The 19,998-nt window shown below is 40.3% G+C and overlaps 1 protein-coding gene and 1 long non-coding RNA gene across 2 annotated transcripts in view; both read left to right on the top strand.

Moving 5' to 3' along the window:
* LOC141553707 (uncharacterized) overlaps nucleotides 1–15,325 on the top strand; it is a 41,578-nt gene extending 26,253 nt beyond the window's left edge. Inside the window, exons 3-5 of the long non-coding RNA XR_012485594.1 lie at nucleotides 1,437–1,535; nucleotides 7,028–7,127; nucleotides 15,057–15,325. This is a non-coding gene — a long non-coding RNA (uncharacterized LOC141553707). The remainder of the gene's footprint in view (nucleotides 1–1,436; nucleotides 1,536–7,027; nucleotides 7,128–15,056) is intronic.
* Nucleotides 9,930–11,586, top strand: FOXB1 (forkhead box B1). The gene has a single exon (XM_074285222.1). It carries the CDS (start codon nucleotides 9,930–9,932, stop codon nucleotides 10,899–10,901), a length of 972 nt encoding a protein of 323 aa, XP_074141323.1. The 3' UTR covers nucleotides 10,902–11,586.
* Nucleotides 15,326–19,998: the final 4,673 nt, after the last annotated feature.

The raw sequence follows: 19,998 nt of genomic DNA, 5'->3' as shown, positions 1-19,998 counted from the left end.
CACCGCCAGCAGTTAGTTGCTGGTTGTTTATTCATTAGATCTTTAGAAAATCTACATTGCCTCCAGATAGGAGGATGATAATGTGAGATACACAAGGAGTTTACATAACCAGCTCAAGTCGCTGTGCTCTGCACTTGATGACTCCCTGTCACCAACAGGTTCGAACGATCTCAGAGAGGACTCAAAAAAGACACAGATTTGAATTTGATCTTGGGGACCTGAGAAACCAGAAATTTTGAGGCTTTTGTGGAAGGGGGTTCAGATAAAGAAGAAGCAGAGCAGCATTCTCTAAGTTAATTGAACTTCTCTTGACTACGTTTGTTTTACAAATCATAATAGGGAAAGGTAGTCATAAAAGATTTCCTTGGAGTGAAGAAAATCTCATTCAGTCCTGCCTCTGACATGTACTTGCTGTGGGTCTCTGGTAACTCTCGTACTCTCTTGGAGCCCCAGACGATTCTCAAAGATTGCAAATTACAGACTAGTAGTTCTGCATCAGTGGAGTAAGTTTCTACACGTTTGGAATAACTGTTGCAGATCTCCATACCTTCCATCCCCCCCCCCAAAAAAAAAAGACCTTAAGGAGAGTAGAGAAGTGAAAGATAGAGGAGCTTCAGAAATAAAATAGGGAGGAATGGAAGGCGAAAGAGAAATTCATCATTCCTAGATTTCAAATAATTAACGGAGTGGTGATGATGGTGAGGAATGTTCAGAGTCCCTAGTTGCTTCAAGGAGAAAGTCAAATGTGTAAGGACTCCTTGCCCAGTAGCTCTGCTATGTTCTGGATATCAGAAATTAAATTTAATTTAATTTAAAAATAGCTTATTTCAGAAAGTGTACACACAATTTCACGGGAAATCTTGTACTGGGTCACTTTCTTTTGAGCCTCGTTCAATGCACCGTAGGTCTAATTTAGCTCAATGAATACAGAAAGAGAAAACTTATTAGGTAACTTCTCCCAAAATTTTTTTAGCATATTTTCCCAAAAGGACACACCTTCTACACTAAATAGTAAATGAGAATCAACGTATTTTTTGTTGTTTATCAAGCTTATGGAAAAGTTTGATCTAAAAGACCTCAGAGGAGAGTCTGTTTCTGGAGTTTGAACGATTGACTTAGGGGAGAAAGGAAAAATATACCGAGATGTCAGCAACCATTCCAAGGGTTCTTTACTTTCTCCTCTGTCCCAATCTCCCTCCCCAATCTACTAATAACAATAATCATTCAACTCAGGCTTCCGGGTCAACTCTTCTTACTACCTACTTTTCGATAAGGACTTGCACAAACCAAACTGTGGCCAATTATCGTAATAACAGATACTATATGAAATAAATTCTTAAAGAAATGCATTGAGTTCCTGGGTCGGGCAGAACTAGAGTAAAAAGCAGCTGCTAGTTTGTTTGGTTTTTATGCCCTAAACATGTGTTGCTCCTTAGGACGGATGACTTCAAACTGGAGACAAGGAAAGGAGATGGAAGGTGGTGAAGGAAAACACAGGAGATTTTATTTCTGGACCATCTCTTAAAGCTTTGAGGGTAACCTTTGTTTAACTATTTTGGCTTCTGTTATGATAGAAATTTCCATGGACCCAGAAAACTGAATCATGCGGCCACTTTTGTGGATGAGTAGAACTTGAGTCTAGGCAAGGTCTTGGTGACTGGGGGCTAAGAGTTGGGTGGAGGCAGGGGAGGTGGGGGGCGGATGGAGGGAGAAGAAAAGTCAGGTTGGACGCGACTGAGGTGAAAACCTGCGTAGTTTTCAAGTCTGGTTGCTCTGGCCTTCGGTTGTCCTAGGATGAAAACAAGTCCGAATTTAGAAAGAGACGAGCAGAACAGAACTGGCAGAAAGAAGAGAGAGCTGAAGGCGGTCTTTTAGGACGGGGACTCGCGCTGCTTCCTAGCTATTCTTACTTGGGGGGAGGTTAGGAAGGATCAGTAGCTTTCCTTCTCGCTTGCTTTCTTTATTTAAAAAAAAAAAAAAAAAAGCTTTGTGGGTGGCAGCGCAGCGGGAGACTCAATGAGACAAAAAAACAAAAAATCCAACACAAAAAAATCAAATAGTTTTAACCTTCTCAGGAACGTTGCGAGTTATTACATCTAATAGCTGACGTATTCGTCAGCCCCTGCTACCATTAAGAAAACATATTCCTACCATTTATCTCTTGTTAAGCTCTCTTAGTCAAATATTGCAAACAAAGCCAAACATTCTGGCTTTTTAAAGTCTCTCCCTTTCCCCCTTTTTTATTCTTAAAAAAATGAAACAATAGAAGGGCTCACACACAATCGTATTCACTTCGACGTCACAGTTGTGTGTGTGTGTGTGTGTGTGTGTGTGTTTTAAAAGTTTTTCAAAAGTTTTGCATGCAACCGAAATAGAATCTGCTTCACACAACATTGCAGTCAACCCAAGGCTTAAGATCTCCATGAAATACTTTCAAAAGAGTTTGGAAGTGCTGAACACTTTATAAGTTAAAAGAGTCTTCTTCTTCTTCTTCCTTCTTCTTTCCCCCCCCCCCAAAATCACTCCAGAGAAGTAATGTTTCCTTAGTAGGAGAAGGTAGTGCCCCGCCACATTAAAACTAATAACAATCTGAGAGAACTAATAAAAAGTTTGTAATACTACAAATTAATATGAAAAATATGGGGTTTTTTTCTTCCCTTAAAAAAAAAAAAAAAACTTGCTCCACCCCGCTCTTAAACAAAACACAATACCTTTTTCTGGGTGGTACTGCACAGAAGTTGATTCAGTTTTGACAATGTTGTTTAGCTATCATTTGCTATTTTGAATGAATGGGAGCAATCCCCCTTTTTACAACATTTGTTTCCTATTATGGAGAGGTGCAGCAGTTGAGGGCAGACATGTGAAAGTGGCTGTTTGATTCTCTTTTTCATCCTCCTGACCCTGCTTTTGTCCCTTCTCACCCTGGGAATGTCACGCCTCACTACTTCACTTTGAGATGCTCTAGAAAGTGGCTTTGTTATTCCCTTTTAGACATACACGAAATTGTTCTCATTCCCCCTGCTGTAAAAGATACTTCACATTGGGACTCGGTTCACAAGTGCAATGCAATTTGGCTTAGCTCAACCTTTGTTCTGCTTGTACAAATGACCAAACAGTGCACACATTATACAGTTGATCTACTGCTGCCTTAACACCAGAGTTAGGGGCTGGGAGAAAAGCAAGTTAATCCCTTCAATACTAAGGTGGCATTTTCAATATTTCCTACAATAAAATAAAATAAAAAGATTTGAAAATGCTACTTCTATTTAAAACAGCGTAGACCAAAGTGCATGGGGATATTTCAGCCTCCTAACTCTTCCCCTCCCCCCAAAACCCCACAGACTCTTTCAAATAACTTTTAGACAAATACAGTTAGAGAGTTTGTAATGCTCAATTCAAACCTATTCAAGTGTTTACATGCAAAGAAATGGAGGCACATTATTTGGAAACCAAGGCTTTTTAAAGCTTCAAGGTCCCAGACCCAGCTACAGTAAGAAGTGACCAACTTGTCTTTTTCCAAAAACATTCTAAAGAGGGCGTATTGTCCTAGGTAGCAGAGTCTTTATGAGTGTCGGAATTTAGTATTCACAATAGTAAGATTTTAGTACTTAATCTGGAAGGAGTGCAATGTTAGGAGTGCAACACCTAATATTGAGTAGTATTTGTTTTCTGCTTAGGATAAGGGTGAAGGAGGGGAAATAGGTCATTTTAAGCTGGCCAAGTTTTCGAAGCTTCTTGGGAACCCCTTTCATCTAAACCCGGCTGTTCCCTATAGAGTTGCACGCAGATTTTTCTCAAGGTAGATACATTTTGCAGCCAGTCCACAAAATTCAAAACAGACCCAAGGCAAATTCACACTTGTCTATTTCGGGAACGCTTGGCTTAGAATAAGGTTTGAAACCCTCACTCGGCCCCATGTTATTATCAGTCCCATTCCCGACAAAACTAAAGCAAGAGATAGACAGAAAGTGGAGATCATAGACTTGTCTGAAACCTAGAAATGGGATGAATAAGCTGTTTTCAGGAATTGGGTTGTCAGTTATTAGAGCATCCCCCTGCCCCGCCCCCCCACTCCCAAACCTCCTGTTTAAAAAAGCACTCGGGTTTACTTTCCAAATAGATTGTAACAAAAATGAGCCAGATTGGAGGGTTTCCTCCCTTGCTTATATAGCTTTTTTTTTAAATAGTTTTTTCTCTACTTTTGAAAACTCTTCAAAATTATAGATGAACTGAAAAATCAAAGCACTTTAGTCGTGATAGAATTTTGTTGTACATGTTCTCATAATTTTTTTTGTTTTTTAAATTTTCTGATCTTTCTTTTATTCATATCAAGTAATGAAAACAGGTTGCTGTAAAGATCTGTAATAGATAATTCAAGAACTTCAATGATATGGTGCATTTCCTTTAAAAAATGCAATTGGAAGTCTGTGATGCTGGGGAACTATTTTGCCTGCAAAAACCGGACAGAGAGCTTTTCCCCTGTCCCTTAAGAAACCGAAAGCAAGAAGGGAAAGACGCTATCAACGGCTGTTGCCTATGGAGTCTCTGATTAGTAAAAGGAGAAGAGCAGGGAAGAGGTGACTGACCTAAGAGAGGGTTGAGAAACCTGCTGGAACTGGCCCTGAGAGTTCTGGAGGAGTTATTTTGTTATTGCAAATATAGATTCTAGGACATTCAGAGGAATGGTTTTTAATTGACCGTTGACAAGCAGTGGGAGTTTGTTTTAGTGCTGAATACTCCGGGAACAAAATCCTTTTGAAAGAAAAGCTAAGTAGTTTCACGCCACCAAAGTGCAGATTTGGTAAAGAATGCTCGGTGGGACAAAGACCTTGGTGCGTTCGCTCTAGTTCCCATAGGCAGCAAAATCACTTTGGTAAACCTAGAATCTGGCTCGTAAGGGGGAGGAGAAGTGTTGGGGGGGGGGGAGGAGGAAGAAGTAAAATAAACCCTGGCCTGAAAGAGACAAAAAAGAAAAAAAGACAAGAAAAAAAAACGTATTCCCCATTCATCCCCAACAAATTTTCATTGTCAATAAGAGACAAAAATACGAAGAGGAAAAGGAAAAAGAGGGAAGGAGGTAGCAGGAGAAGGGGGGGAAGGGAAGAGAGACAGACAAGCCTAGAGACAGGGAGAAGCAGACAGAGACAGAGACACAGAGAGACAGAGAAAAAGAGAAATAGAGACAGAGACAGACGGAGGAGGGGTGGAAGTGGAGTGGCTTAGCTAAAAACTCTGCTTCGCTTTAGCAGATTTGACTTTCCAAACTAAGACTTAGTATTGTTTTTGCAGCCTAGGAAACCCTAATGAATCAGTTGGTACTTTTACCCCCCCCCCCAGTCTCCAGTGTTTTGTAAATATTAACAAGATAGCGAAGGTTATTCTCTTCGAGTGTGGGGACTGGAGGTATTTGCTTTGATTGTTGGTGTTTTTAATATGAGAAAGTGCTCCCTCCCCACCCATCCTTCCACTCACGCACCTGCTTGAAAACAGAAGGAATAAAAATCAATATTGTATTTGTCACCCCTCTGTCTCCTTTTTACTCCCTCAACAACCCTGGTGCCACTGAAGCGAATTGTGGATTTATGGGGGGAAATTAGCATAAATTATTACCAAATCTGTAACCGTGTGTGGTCCAGCTTGTGGGAAAAGAGGCTATTGCGAACTCTCCAAGCAGAAAGGTGGTCCTTGGTGGGCTTCATGGAAGCGATGAATGGCTATTGCACGAAATAGATTTCCATTTGGTTTGCACATTGATATAATTGACTTATGTGTATTTTATACAGTTTTCCCAATACCCCCCTAAGCCTCCTATTTGAATTTATCCCCTAAAAGCTCCTGTTTGTTTTGGGTTTCTACACAATAGACACTGATGCACTTTTCAAGCTTTCTGGAAAGTGTTCATTTCCCTCCCCCTTTTCCATAATACTGGTTTTAAAATGTTGTAAATTGCATTCAAATCCCCCACCCCACCCTACACACACTGTTTAATTTCAGTAAGAAGAGGATTTATCTAATAATGTTTAGGAAAACCTATGTTCTGAATCTGAGAATCCCTCCTCACGTTTAGTTGGGTTTATTTCATTATGTTTATGGATGGACGAGTAAAAAGCATGTGTTTGTTTCTCTGTGTGTGCTAAACTTCAAATATTTCCAGAACTCTGATTTTTATTTGTATTATCAATGATCCTAAGGCTGGTGATTGCAACTTTCCAGGAAACATGGGAACAGATTTATTTCAGCTTGCATTTTAATACTTCAACAATTTCAGTCTTTGAGTTAGTTAATTTTCTGTTTATTCTAACTAAAGATTTAGATAGCTACATAATACTCCTTTGCAAGACAATAAAATGCTAGTTAACATTTTTAAAACTCTCTGTCTCTGTGTTTCTGTCTCTCTCTGTCTCTCAGTCTCTGTGTCTCTGTCTCTGTCTCTGTCTCTCTCTGTCTCTCTGTCTCTCTGTCTCTGTCTCTCTCTCTGTCTCTCTCTCTCTCTCTCTCTCTCTCTCTCTCTCTCTCTCTCACACACACACACACACACACACACACACACACACACACACACACAGAGGTAAAAAGAAAATCTTCCTGTTTGTCACACTTATATTGTTCCTTATCCCCAAATAGAACCATCATTCATCTATCTCCTTTTTTGCTCTTCTATTAAAAACAAGAAACAAAACTTTTTGGACAGGCAATTAAAGATACTAACCACATAGTGACAGTTTGTTCATTATATAATATATAGTCATATGTATATGTGTGTTGAGATGTTAAAAAGAAGACTAATGACATTCGCCAGTGCCTTAATAGGCCTCTCTACCTATACTCCATTTCCGAAGAAGGAAGAGAGAAGGTCTTGAAATCCAGTTTTTACTTGAGAATGTACTTTAATGTTTTCCCTCTGAAAATTGTGGTCTTTTATGGAAAAGGAAAAATAGGTACATGATTCATTAAAAAAAAAAAAAAAATCGGAAATGCCAGTACTTGCGCTAGTTTCCAAATCTGTCTTTTTTTTCCGAATCCCTAGGGAAAGCCTTTGCCTCCCATCCTAGAAAAAGCTATCTGAACCAGTCACCACGATTCAACTTGCTGAGCCTTGTTGTATGGCTAATGAGAGCTCCGCTCCAGTAAGTACTCCCAGGGACAGTGGCTTAAATGCGGTTTTCACTAATATCTAGGTGGTTCTTCTACATATAAAGAATCATCTTTCTGGAATCATCACACTGTATAAGGATGGGTACTTTTCCCCTCCCCCTTTCTATCTCCGCCCCCCTTCCCCCGTCTCTTCCTTCTCCCGGTTATTTTTACTGAATTAAGAAGGTGACATTATTCTTTTCTTCAAGTACTTCTGTTAATATTGAAAAACGTGCGCTTGCATTTCAAACGAGTCAGCTCAGACCCGGGAGCCATTTCAATATTAATGAAATTGTTTAATCTCCTAAATACATCGTGTTTAAGTTACGTTTTGGTGAGTTATTGACCACCTCCGAAAATGTTGTTAATGGAGGGTGGGGGGGGGGGGCAAGGGCGTGTTGGGATGTTTGTATGTGTGTGTGTGGGGGGGGGTGGCTACTAAGTATAGAATCTCTTCTTTATGATAACCAGAATCAGCTTTTTAACCTCATCGGAAAATTTGCTGAGATTAAAATGTCAACATTTTTTGATATGCTCTCCCTTACATTTCTCTAAAATATTTGAAAAACGATGTGTTTGGACTATGGGGATAGGACAAATTTCTCTTAAAACCTCAAAGTCATGCAATGCTAAGGGATCATACAAATTAGATAATTACAGGGCACGCGGGGACGTTGATTAAGCGTTTATTCTACATCGATTAAAAATACATAATTGAATTCATCCGAGAGAGCGATCCAGAGAAAAGCTAGAAAACTACACTAAACATCTCCGTTAGCACTCATATTCGCCTTCGACCCCCCTCCCTCCCCAAAATCAAAACTGTTCCCCTTTCTTTGCAAGCCTCAGAAGCTACTGCTGGTTTTATGGGACTTCTGATGGCTTTCTGGAGGACTCTCTATTTTCATGTAGCCTGGACATCCTAAATAACCTCTCCTGGGGAAGGGAGGGAAAAACTCAAAAAAGTTCCGGCTGTAAAATGCAAACTGGGAGATTCAATCCTCTAACACTTGAAACAACTAGGTAAATGGAACCCCCAACTCCCTGAAGCTTGATTCGAGCATAGGAAAACAATCAGGAATTCACCTGGTTAGAATACCATCTGCATTGAACTGACATCTACAACTCTAATGTCAAATCAAATTACCGGAGTAATTTTAAAGCAGACAGGTTGGCAAGTAATATACAGATCCCCTGCCTTAATTTGTTTTTTAAACCCGACCAAAACGTTTAGAAGCAAAATGGGCTCCTATTAAGGGCTGTCCGATCCAATTATATAATTTATAAAACCCCATCAGATTTTTTTTAAAGCGACACACCAAATTCTGCACGGCAGAGGAAACAGCTTAGAAGGTAATGCAAACTTCAGCCGGCCTCGGTGAGGACTGAAAAGTATTGCATTTTCATTATAATCACCCTTGCAACAGCCATGAACGCGGTTTGATTGGGCAAAAGGAAAAGTCTCTCGTTAAGGAAAAGCCCTGCCTTAAGTTAGCCAACAATACAAATCAGTTAACAATGCAGAACAAACAGAATACCACAGCCAAGCAATTTCCATGTCAAACATCGCTCTGCTCAGTAGCTCCATTTGTAAGTGTGAATCGCAGACTAAGCTCCCTGCGCAGTCCACAGAAGGGCCGTTGCATACCTTCACACGAACTGAGACTGGGGGTGCCATCCCACTTCAATTCCGGTTGTTGAGCCTTTTCACCCCTCGCCTTGTCTTCAAATGGAAATGATTTCTATTGGCCCAAGGTGTCCATGTAAATAGGTGTAAATGAAACCAGATTATGCCTCTCTCTCTCTCCTCTCCCTCTCCCTCTCTCTTTCAGCCCCCTCCTTCTCCAGCCCCCTTTCCCTCCCTCCATTCCTCCTCCTCCTCCTCCTCCTCCTCCTCCTCCTCCTCCTCCTCCTCCTCCTCCTCCTCCTCCTCCTCCTCCTCCTCCTCCTCCTCCTCCTCCCAAGGCGATTGTCATATGATAGCAAAGAAGTGGCACATTAATGAAGCGCCTCTACAGGGGTCTTTTCTGCTCCTGTCACCGCATAAAACTATCAGATGGTTACAGGAAGGACATGGAGGCAACTACCTAGCTCAGCATCGCGGCGGAGGAGAGAGCACTCCCGCTGCAGCCCCGGCGCAGTTGCTGCCGCCGCCAGTGGTCATTGGAGCTGAGGCTGCCCGCCGGGAGGGGGGCACAGAGTTGGAGATCGCCGGGGACTGTGAGGCTTCGGGGCTTCGAGGGGCTGAGCCGCAGCACAGCCGAGCCGAGCGCCGAGGCTCCCCGACAGGCGCTGGTGCTGCTGGGCTTTGGGAAACGGACGCCCAGCGGGCAGCATCCCGGATGCGGACGGCCAACTTCGATCAACTCTAAGGTGGGTACTGCCTAGGCTCCCCCCTCTCCAATCTTCTTCCTCGCCACCGCCCAGTCCCTGGGCCCCCTTCTCGGGTTCTTCCCCCGCATTTCTCTCTCCTGCTTGCTGTTCAGGCATTGACCAGTGTGGCTCGCAAAGTTACTTTGGAGAGGTTATGGTCCCAGGCGGGTCAGAGACTAACCGAGATCTTTAAGGTTAAATTGGGGTTGGTACTCTTCTCCCCTCCCCTGTTCTTTCCCTTCCTCCATACTTACTGTTTCCCCACTTCTTTTCCCCTTTCCCTCCTCCCACCTCTAACTAGACCTATAACTCGGCCCCGCTGACCTCGAGGTGTCTGTCGGTCTGCCCCCTCCCCCAACCTTCCTCTCCCTGGCAGATCGAAGCAGCCTGCCAGCCCGCCCGCGAGGAGGAGGAAGAGGAAGATGCCTCGGCCGGGTCGAAACACGTACAGCGACCAGAAGCCGCCTTACTCTTATATCTCCCTTACTGCCATGGCCATCCAGAGCTCCCCGGAGAAGATGCTGCCCCTGAGCGAAATTTACAAGTTCATCATGGACCGTTTCCCCTATTACCGGGAGAACACACAGCGTTGGCAGAATAGCTTGCGCCACAACCTTTCCTTCAATGACTGCTTCATCAAGATCCCGCGGCGGCCAGACCAGCCCGGTAAGGGCAGCTTCTGGGCTCTACATCCCAGCTGCGGTGACATGTTTGAGAATGGCAGTTTCCTGAGGCGCCGCAAACGCTTCAAGGTGCTCAAATCTGACCACTTGGCGCCCAGCAAACCGGCCGACGCGGCTCAGTACCTGCAGCAGCAGGCCAAGCTGCGCCTTAGCGCCCTGGCCGCCTCGGGCACCCACCTGCCTCAAATGCCCGCGGCCGCCTACAACCTGGGCGGCGTGTCACAACCCTCGGGGTTTAAGCATCCCTTCGCTATCGAGAACATCATCGCTCGCGAGTATAAGATGCCCGGAGGTTTGGCTTTCTCCGCTATGCAGCCAGTGCCCGCCGCCTATCCCCTCCCGAACCAGTTGACTACCATGGGCAGTTCCTTGGGCACTGGCTGGCCCCATATGTACGGTTCAAGCATGATCGACTCGGCCACCCCTATCTCCATGGCGAGCGGCGACTACAGCGCTTACGGGGTACCGCTGAAGCCTCTGTGCCACGGAGGGCAGACGCTGCCAGCCATCCCGGTGCCCATCAAACCCACGCCGGCTGCTGTGCCCGCCCTGCCCGCTTTGCCCGCGCCCATCCCCACGCTGCTCTCGAACTCGCCTCCCTCACTCAGCCCCACTTCTTCGCAGACAGCGACCAGCCAAAGCAGCCCCGCCACTCCGAGCGAGACTCTCACCAGCCCGGCTTCCGCCTTGCACTCTGTGGCCGTGCACTGACCCGGAGCGGCTGGGTCCCGCGACTCCCTCCCTGCTTCCCTTCCCCCTAGCCACACACAGTCCCCGATTGAGTCTCTCGGGGATATCTTTTAACCACTCACCCCACACCTGCTTCCTCTACCCCCAGCTTCCCCCAAGCCACACAAGATCCCCATTTCAACCGAGGGCGGGCTAGCTGCTCCAGGGATGAAACTCTGACCATTCTCCTTTCCCCTAGGTCCAGGCCCCGGTTTTCTAAAACTTTGTTTTGGACAGCAAAGGAAACACAACAGAAACTTGGGAGAGTCCACGAACTGAGCGCCTACAGGCGTGCAGGAATTTTCATGGCCCATCCCCCGCTGAAGAGTGAAGTTGAGTCACTCCCTCCTTTCTTTTCGCCCCCCCCCCCCACCTTGGGGGTAGGAGAGAAGCCCCTGTTAGGGCCGCCTGCCACTCGCCGCCCATTCCCAGGCTTCCTTCAAAATCCGAACCCTCCACGACTCCTTCCCGCCCTTCTTTTGTCAGTCAACAATTCAGAAATAACATAAACCGCTTCTGAGCTTCTCTTTATTTTTTCTTCTACCTGCACCTGCACTGGGTGCGCCACTACCAGACGCCTTCAGCAGTGAGGCGGCTGAGCAAGTCATTTAAGATCCTGAGTTTGTTTGTGTCTTATCCAAGGTGGGATGGGACCACCTAGCCCAGAATTCCCACAGCAGTCCAAGCCCCAGTCCGCTCCCAAGCCACCCCTTCTCAGTGCTTCCCGGACAGCAGCCAGCAAGTTCACCCTAGTTGCTCGGCGGCTTGATCCAGTCTCTCCAGTTTGTGCGCTCTGGGTTTGGTTTGGTTTGGTTTGGGTTTTTTTTTTTTTTCATTTTTCCAGCCGGGAGCACTGAGCATAGAAGTGTTGGAAGTAGAAAGGGTAGGCACGAAAGCCAAGGGCAGGACCCCTTTCCAAAGTGAGTGGGGGAGGGGTGGGAGAAACAATAAACAAATAAACAAACGCCATATTGTTTACAAAGTTCTAGTCAAAATGTAAATAGTGAACTTGAGTCTGTACCCCGAGGCTTACTAGGCCCATTTTACAAATACCAGTTGAGAAGTCAACTTTGACTTTACCGTTTCTGTCGAGGTGGTTTAGAAGAAAGTTGGGGTTTAGAACATGGGAAGCTGGGAAAGTTCATTTGTATGACAACTTTTTCTGATCCCTTAGAGATCATTTAAGCTATTTATTTTACTGCTTAATAAAATTAAAATGAAATAAAACCACAAATAAGACAGCCAAGGGTAACCCTTGATGAGCTTAGCTGCAGTAGTGAACCTGGTAAGATGAGGTGGGAGGAATATTTTTGGAAATTTCTCCTATAAGACTAGTCTTTCTGTTTGCTTTATTAGAAATTTTCTGTTTTATTAGAGACTGAAAGGGCTGCAAAGGGATGTACATGCTTGTGAATAGGAATGATGATAAACTGTGTAAAATGCACTTTTTGTTTGCTATATTCCCTTAGTTTTAGGTAGTTTGCTGGAAACCCGAACTGTTTTTGTTTTTTTTTCCTGCTGTGAACTGCTTAAGTTAAAAAACAAAAGTTGTCATCAGAGCTGTAAAGAAATCTTTTTCCCCCTTCCTGTACAGAATAAGCATGACATTTAAAATATTGATGTTCTTGTTCCCAGCATGCCTGTTTTAAGACAAAGGATTAAAAAAAAAAGTGTCTATGTTAAATTATGAACCTAGTCCAAATAATATTTTCTCATTAAAATATGTAAATTAAGATTTAGTTTCTTGTCTTTTTGAATAGTTGCCCCCCAAAAAGAACATTTTAAGAAATGTAAATGCTACCTGGGATACAATTTTTAAGAGACATCACAGATGCAGAATGTCTTTCCTACTTCCTGCTTGTTTGTAACCTGAATTCCTACCACTTTGCTCTTACCTTTGGGAAAGATTTTTTTCAGGCAGACTCTGAAAGATGTTCATATATGCACGATCTGTGTCTATTACAAGCCAAGTACACAGGTGTAACAAAGAAAAAAAAAAAACTCACGACAGTCCTTGGTATCTCCTCTATTTGGCATTTATCTTAAGGTATCTCAAGATATGCAAAATAATATGCATGTAAGATCAAACAATGCTTCAGACAGAGGCAGTGTAGCTATTTTATCCAGATAAATTAAAACCTCCTGTTTATGCATTACAGTTGAAGTCAGATTTAAATATAATTTTAAAATAAATTATTATAGTCCTTGAGACTTTCTTTTTCAGAATAGCCCAAATAGTTCAACACATCTGTAAAACAAATGAGTCACTTGGATCGAAAATATTTGGATTAATTGTTCTACTTTGGAAGACAATGTTTAATGAACTTAATTTTCAAGAAATGCATGTTACCTCCTCAAAAGCTTGATTCCAAATATTTTCATTTCTTTAGATTCTGAAAGTAATATTAAATGGTATTTATGGCTCCAAGCCATAAATTTTATTGTAGGAATTGCCATATTTTGAAAAACGGGTGTGCATTCAGCTAAAAAAAGTTACAAGACAAAGATGCTTAAATGCTTATTGATATTTGAGATCTACATTCTTGGAAACCATAAGGCATAATGCATAACCATTTAAAATGATTAAACAAAATAACTTTGGGCACACCAAAAACATATGAATATAACAGAATTTTCTATAGTCTTCAGAAAAAAATAATCTGTGTTTATCAGATATTCAGAAGTGTGCTTCAAGAAAAGAAGTTTAAGATCAACGTAGAGCAATTAATCCTATTGCAACCAATTTTTAAAAGCATGGATCCCACACACAGCCAAAAAGAAAAAAGAAAAAAAAAAGGTGGAAAATAAATGAATCATTGGACTGATTAAAATGCATGAAGCTACTAAAGCTTGTCAGACAAGGGACAACTGAATTCATTCATCAAGTCCAACTCACAATTATATCAACAAGATCAGCTCAAGAAAACAGTGGAAACTTATTAGACCCTGGGATATGAAACTCTCAAAACTTTTATGAAAAAAAAGAAATGACCTACATATTCCTTAAGTGCCTTTTACTTCCTCATAGTTCCCTTCAAAACTAAACGAAGAATATCCCTAGGAAAATACTAATCTCATCAAATCCAGAAAAGTTGAATACAGACTGCCTGAGTTCATCCTCCGGCTATTAAGAGGGCATGTGAAGTGGCCACAGTTGGGGCCACAGTTTGATTTTAAAAGATTTTCAGCAGGTAAACATTCCCATTAGCAGATTCACCATTAGCTTCCCTATATTGACAGCATATGAAGAGGCATGTTAATATAAGAATATTCCATGTGAATGTGTAAACATTCTCAGAGACACAATATTATTATAGTTTTTGCAAATCCATCAGACATTTCAATTCAGATTTTAAAAATCTTATGTTCATTGGAGGTTTATGCCTATAAGGAAATACAACAACTTTTATGTGACAAAGAACTTATCACGGTTGGTTAGATGATTTTTGCACATGTATAGTAATAAATAGGCTGGTAGTTTCCTTTGTTTGTTTTGTTTTTAACTGTATCCAGAAATTCAAAGGTAGAAGTAAGCATCCATTTCCCTCCTGCCTTGGGAAATGAGATCTATTTATCTAAAATACAAGTTAGCAAGTTCATATCTCCAGTGACTACAATTTACTGTTTTGTCTAGTTAAATCTCTTTACTTGGCTCAAGTCCAAAGTCAATAAACACAGATCTGAAATAAAACTGGAAAAGACAACACTGAGGGTGTGTGTGTGTGTGTGTGTGTGTGTGTGTGTGTGTGTGTGTGTGTGTACAAAAAGAAAAGTTAATACCAGTCCTATACTGAGGACTAAGAGGAGTTATTATCAAAGGTAAATCAAAAGATTTGATTTGGGATCCTAGCTAGAGAGCCTTTTCTGACATCCGTGATGCTGAAAGGTATTTTAAAAATAATTCTCTGCTCATTTTGTATATTCTGGTATAATTATTGTATTATAGTTAGATCTATTCTCTCTCTCTCTCTCTCTCTCTCTCTCTCTCTCTCTCTCTCTCTCTCTCTCTCTCTCTCTCTCTCTCTCTCTCTCTCTCTCCCCCTCAAGACTTTCAGAAATAGGAACTAGTCCTGGTAAATGATCCTCAGAACTATACTAATGCTGTGGTGTGTCTTTTCCCCTTTTCCCTTTGCATAGCTTGTGAGAAAAGTGATTGTCTTGGGAGCCCAAGTCTGGTCAGGTGCTTGACTGGGCTAGGAGAGGGTGAAGAAAGAAGAAGAAGAAAAAAAGACTCTTTACATTGGACTTTGGAGGGGAGTGCATCAGAGGGGAGGGAGATTGCTGTTTATATCTTTACAAATAGAAAGATCCTTTGTAAATTACCACTCTAGGGAACAGAAGGGACCAGGGATTCGACTTTTACAAGAATTAGATCTTAAAGTCTTAATAAAATGTCATTAACAAAACCTTAAACATATACACATGAATATCCCAAGAAAACAAAACTAAAACAACAACCAAAAAAATCTCCACCCCACTGGCTGTGAAGCCTTGAAGGGGATGTATTTGTTTCGTTTAAACTAACAACAAATTATCTAATTAATATGTTTCAATTACAGCATGAAAGGGAGAGGCTCTGGACCGCCTGCAGTGGGCTCACAATAGCCTCAGAGCCCACTATAGGAATTTACAATAACTTCACATCTGTTTCTTTATTTCCCACTTTTTGAGGCTAAAACTCCTCTCAAGATCACTTCAAACCTCGGCCCAAGTTATGAAATATGTCCCTGAGCCAGAGGGGAACAAAACTTTGCACAGGGAGGCTTCATTTGCAAGCAAGAAAGTGAAAGCCCATTGAAGAGCATTAAACAAATATATTAGAATTCTGTCACTTTATGCAAGTGAGTAGATCAAATAAAAGGTCCTGGGCCACTTCATTCACTCTCATTCACTTGAATAGAAAATGCAAAGAATAGCAAACCGAGACTGGGCCACCGATGTAGATTTAGCTCCTTTTTTCTAAGAGACAAAAAGCCTGAATTTTCACAAACACATTGCTGACTCGGGGACTAGGAAACCAGCACTGGAACCCCTTTGGAATTTAAATTCATTTTATCTTCCTCCCTTTTTGGGGTCTGTTTGCACTACAGTGCAAGATGCATCGGGCATCCTCTGTCTTCTGGAAAGAAAACGTGGGGGGAGGGGAAGAAGGTGGTTTGAGGAATGGGGAGGTGGGGGCTTAAGATTTACCGAGAGCACGTCATGTCCATCATTTGATTCTGAGATAAATCCAACTTATTAAATACAGATATGTAGTAAATATATGTATGTATATATGTGATTATATATGTTTGTATATGTGTTTATAACTCCACTTTGCCTACCAATGAAGTTTCCTAATTTTTTGCTTTGATTTGCACTTTTTACCTTTATTTCAAACAGGTTAAAATAGGAACTTTTAAGTTTTCTTCTTTCCCTTAACAATATGGACGTCGGTGTCTTTTCAGATTTGAAACTTCAGTTTATAACTTCACTTTATAGAAAGGAGGGATAATAAAATACTTAATTTGAACACATATGCCATGCTCTGCTTGATTGTTGTGTTTGAAATAGTGTTGTCAGGTAAAAAGTAAGTGAAAGGGCTGAGGATTTGATGAGAATTTTTTAGATGGGACATTTCTCTCTCTCTCTCTCTCTCTCTCTCTCTCTCTCTCTCTCTCTCTCTCTCTCTCTCTCTCCCTCTGTCTCTGTCACTCTCTCTCTCCTTTCCTCTCTTGTCCTTTCTTCTCTCTTCACTTCAATCTCTCAGTCTGTTTTTCAATGTGTTTTATACCCACATATATTGTAAATATATGTATATGTTTAGTTTTGATCTTTTTCATATGGTTTTCAGGGATTGATGATTGCATTTACTTTATCTTTACAGAGTTTTTAGGAGGTAAAGTTTAGATACATAGCTGCTCATTTTTACAGTGCAGGCTGGATTAAAAAATAAAGCTTTATTTCTCATTGGATTCATAATTATAGATATTATGAAATAGATTTGTCTTTAATTTTGTAAGATAAATGAAGACTTGATCATGCTAGAGAAGATGTTCCTAGCATTAGCCATCAAAAACATGTGTTCGGTTATCTGCTATATTTTAAATTGTGCCTGGTCAACAAGAGCTTCCAGATTATTTGAAATGTTAATACCTTTTATAAACTGGCTTCAAGATCAAAATTTCAATATGTTCTCAGAATATTCTTCTTTTTATTCTTGAGGTGGGAGGGGATGAGATTTAGACATGTATGTAAGTAAAGGAAAATTTTTTTTTTGGAAAATTGGTCCTTTTGTTATTGTGAATTTCTATACTCACTTTCCACTAATCATATACAATCTTTAAAAAAAAAGTTTCTCCCTTAAGCCAACAATTTTCTGAAGACTAGCCTTTCAGGGAAATTTGAAAGAGTATTTTTTTTTAACAACAAAAAGTGTTGAATTTTTATATTTTGAAAAATCCATTTTCTTCCTATATCTACAAATAGCAGAAAAGAAAATACTTGTAGGGGACAAGCCCTGAACATTAATTAAAGCAGATTAAGCTACCATTTGAAAAGCATTCCTTATATATCCGTTGTTTGGAAGCATGGGGATTCTACATTGTGCTTTGCAGCATGTATATTTTTATTTACATAGTTAATTTCTTCCCCAGAGTATTCTCTGTTGACATAGTTTACTAAGGTATACAATACAAAAGAACTATGAATTGAATTGCAAAATAATTATTCCCAAGCTCTGGTTGGGTTTTCTAATGTTCTCTCTCTCTCTCTCTCTCTCTCTCTCTCTCTCTCTCTCTCTCTCTCTCTCTCTCTCTCTCTCTCTCTCTCTCATTTTCATTTCTTTCCCCTCTCCTCCATACCATCTGAAATGTAATGTACTGGATGAATTTCACAAGTACAAACCCATAGCTTCATATATAAGCACTACTAAATAAAGGATCTTAATTCTGTGCCATTTAGAAGAGGCTTAGTATTTATTAAGTAGTATCTAGAGTGTTTTGCATTAATTAGAGCAGCTCCTTAGAGAGACATTACAGCCAAGAATAATTTTACACTACAGGAAAACTCTTAGCATTTGAACTCTCTGACTACAACTGCTTCATCCAAATAAATAGCTACAAATACTGGGTTCATATGAAAAGGTGAACACATATTTTATTTCTGATAGTGGTGTTAACACATTTACTTTTCTTACCTGTTTATATAAATACATATATTTAACATTCAAAAGATATATGTTAATCAACACAAAGATAATTGAAAAGCTACCTCATTACCTTGAGTAATATGATATTTCTGTCATCGACAGCCCTTGTTGGAAAATGGCTTTGGTCTGGCTCCAGATATCCAAGGGAATATATTTTCTGAATAAAATAGAAAAAGAGTTTTAGTTTTTCCCAGTTTGGCTATGTCATGGTTGTTTGGCTGAGTTGAATTCTATGGTCTTGGGCCAATATGAAAGGCAATGAACTACTAATTAAGGGAATTGAAATATGAGTTAGTACCAAGTTCTGTGATGTAGATTAAGTTGGCAGATATTTAAAAAAAATATCTTATTGTGCCTAACCATGTATATGCAAAGATGTATATTAATAATTTAATGAGAATAGTATCTAAATTGTGAATGTTGTATTCATATTCATGGATGGTAACTGTTTCTTAATTATATTTTTATACCTTAATTTTATGTCAGTGCAATATAGAGTTATCTGAGTATATTTCTTTTGTGAAATTAAAAATGAAAATTCAAACATTTATGTGGAATTAATTTTCATTTGCTCATGGGCACTGATGGCTTTAATGAAAGCAGACCATCTTACTTAAAACAAGCAAGTGATTAATCTTAACAATGTAAACATGACCTGATTAATTAACGTGCTAATTGTTCTTCATTGTAACCAGGTATTAGTTAATATTTAAGCTATGATATATCATTAAACACTTGAAATCAGAAATTTACTGTAATCAGAATTGATCAAGTTCAAAGAGACTATTTTATTTCATGTTTTTAATCATGTAAGACAAATTAACATATACCCATTTAACCTAAGATAGGTACTTAACTGCTTTCTGTACATTCAGTAATATAAATTTTTAAAAATTGTATTGGTGTCTTTTGTATTTTGCACTAGCCTTTTTTTCTAATCACTAATCACCAGTGAACCAAAACCAACATCAAAATTCAACAAATTTAATTGAAGAAACCACGTGTCTGACAATGAATATAACATTGTTTCCATTACAGTTTCCCCCCACCCCCACCTCCCATCCTCTATCAAGAAAAGAGGAATGTGTTTTATCCTTTGCTCTTAAGTATCAAGCATAATTATTTGACTTTAGCTGTCTTTCAGTGTTGTTTTGATTTAGATTTTCTAGTCATCTTCATTTCACTGCACATTTGGACCCTACTCTTGCATTGCCCATTGCTTTCCTCTTCTCTTGCCAGAGACCAGGTCTCTACATTGCTTCCTAGATATCTTCACACCATGTGACTTTATCTCTCTTCTGTTTTGGTGTCTCCAATAGAATAGAAATTCATAAAATTCAGTTACTATCTTGTTTGATTGAATTTCTATCCTCATCCCAGTAATTTACACAATGTCTGGCACATAAACCTCAATAAATATTTGGTCTATCTATCTTTGTCTGGTTTTTTTGTTTGTTTGTTTATTTGTTTTTTCATAATCTTCCCATGTTTTTCTGAGTTCTTCATATTAATTTTTTTCACAGAAAGATATATTCCATCACATTCATAATCTATACTTTGTTTAACCATTCTCCAACTAATGAGCGTCCACTTCATTTCTAGGGTTTGGGAGTTTAGTTTATTGTTGCTGTTGTTTTGCCACCACAAGAAATGCTATAAATATGTTGGTATACATGGGACTTCTCTTTCCATCTTTGATATCTTTGCAGTATTTGCTCACCTCAAAATGGAATCTTTGGATCAAAGGGCATTAAGAAGTAATCAAATATTATTATGGTTTAGAAAAGTAAGTATTATTCACTACCACAGATGAGCCCCTCTTTTTTTTTCCATTAAAAAAATGTTTCCAGACAAAACAAAGATAGACTCAATTATTACTAAAATATGCAT

This window comes from Sminthopsis crassicaudata, chromosome 2 (assembly GCF_048593235.1).
Source record: "Sminthopsis crassicaudata isolate SCR6 chromosome 2, ASM4859323v1, whole genome shotgun sequence".
Classification (NCBI taxonomy): domain Eukaryota; kingdom Metazoa; phylum Chordata; class Mammalia; order Dasyuromorphia; family Dasyuridae; genus Sminthopsis; species Sminthopsis crassicaudata.
This window is presented reverse-complemented; position numbering and strand designations above follow the sequence as displayed.

Bases quoted from the DNA above. Each gene is read 5' to 3' on its own strand.
- FOXB1 (XM_074285222.1), top strand. From the start codon at position 9,930: ATGCCTCGGCCGGGTCGAAACACGTACAGCGACCAGAAGCCGCCTTAC.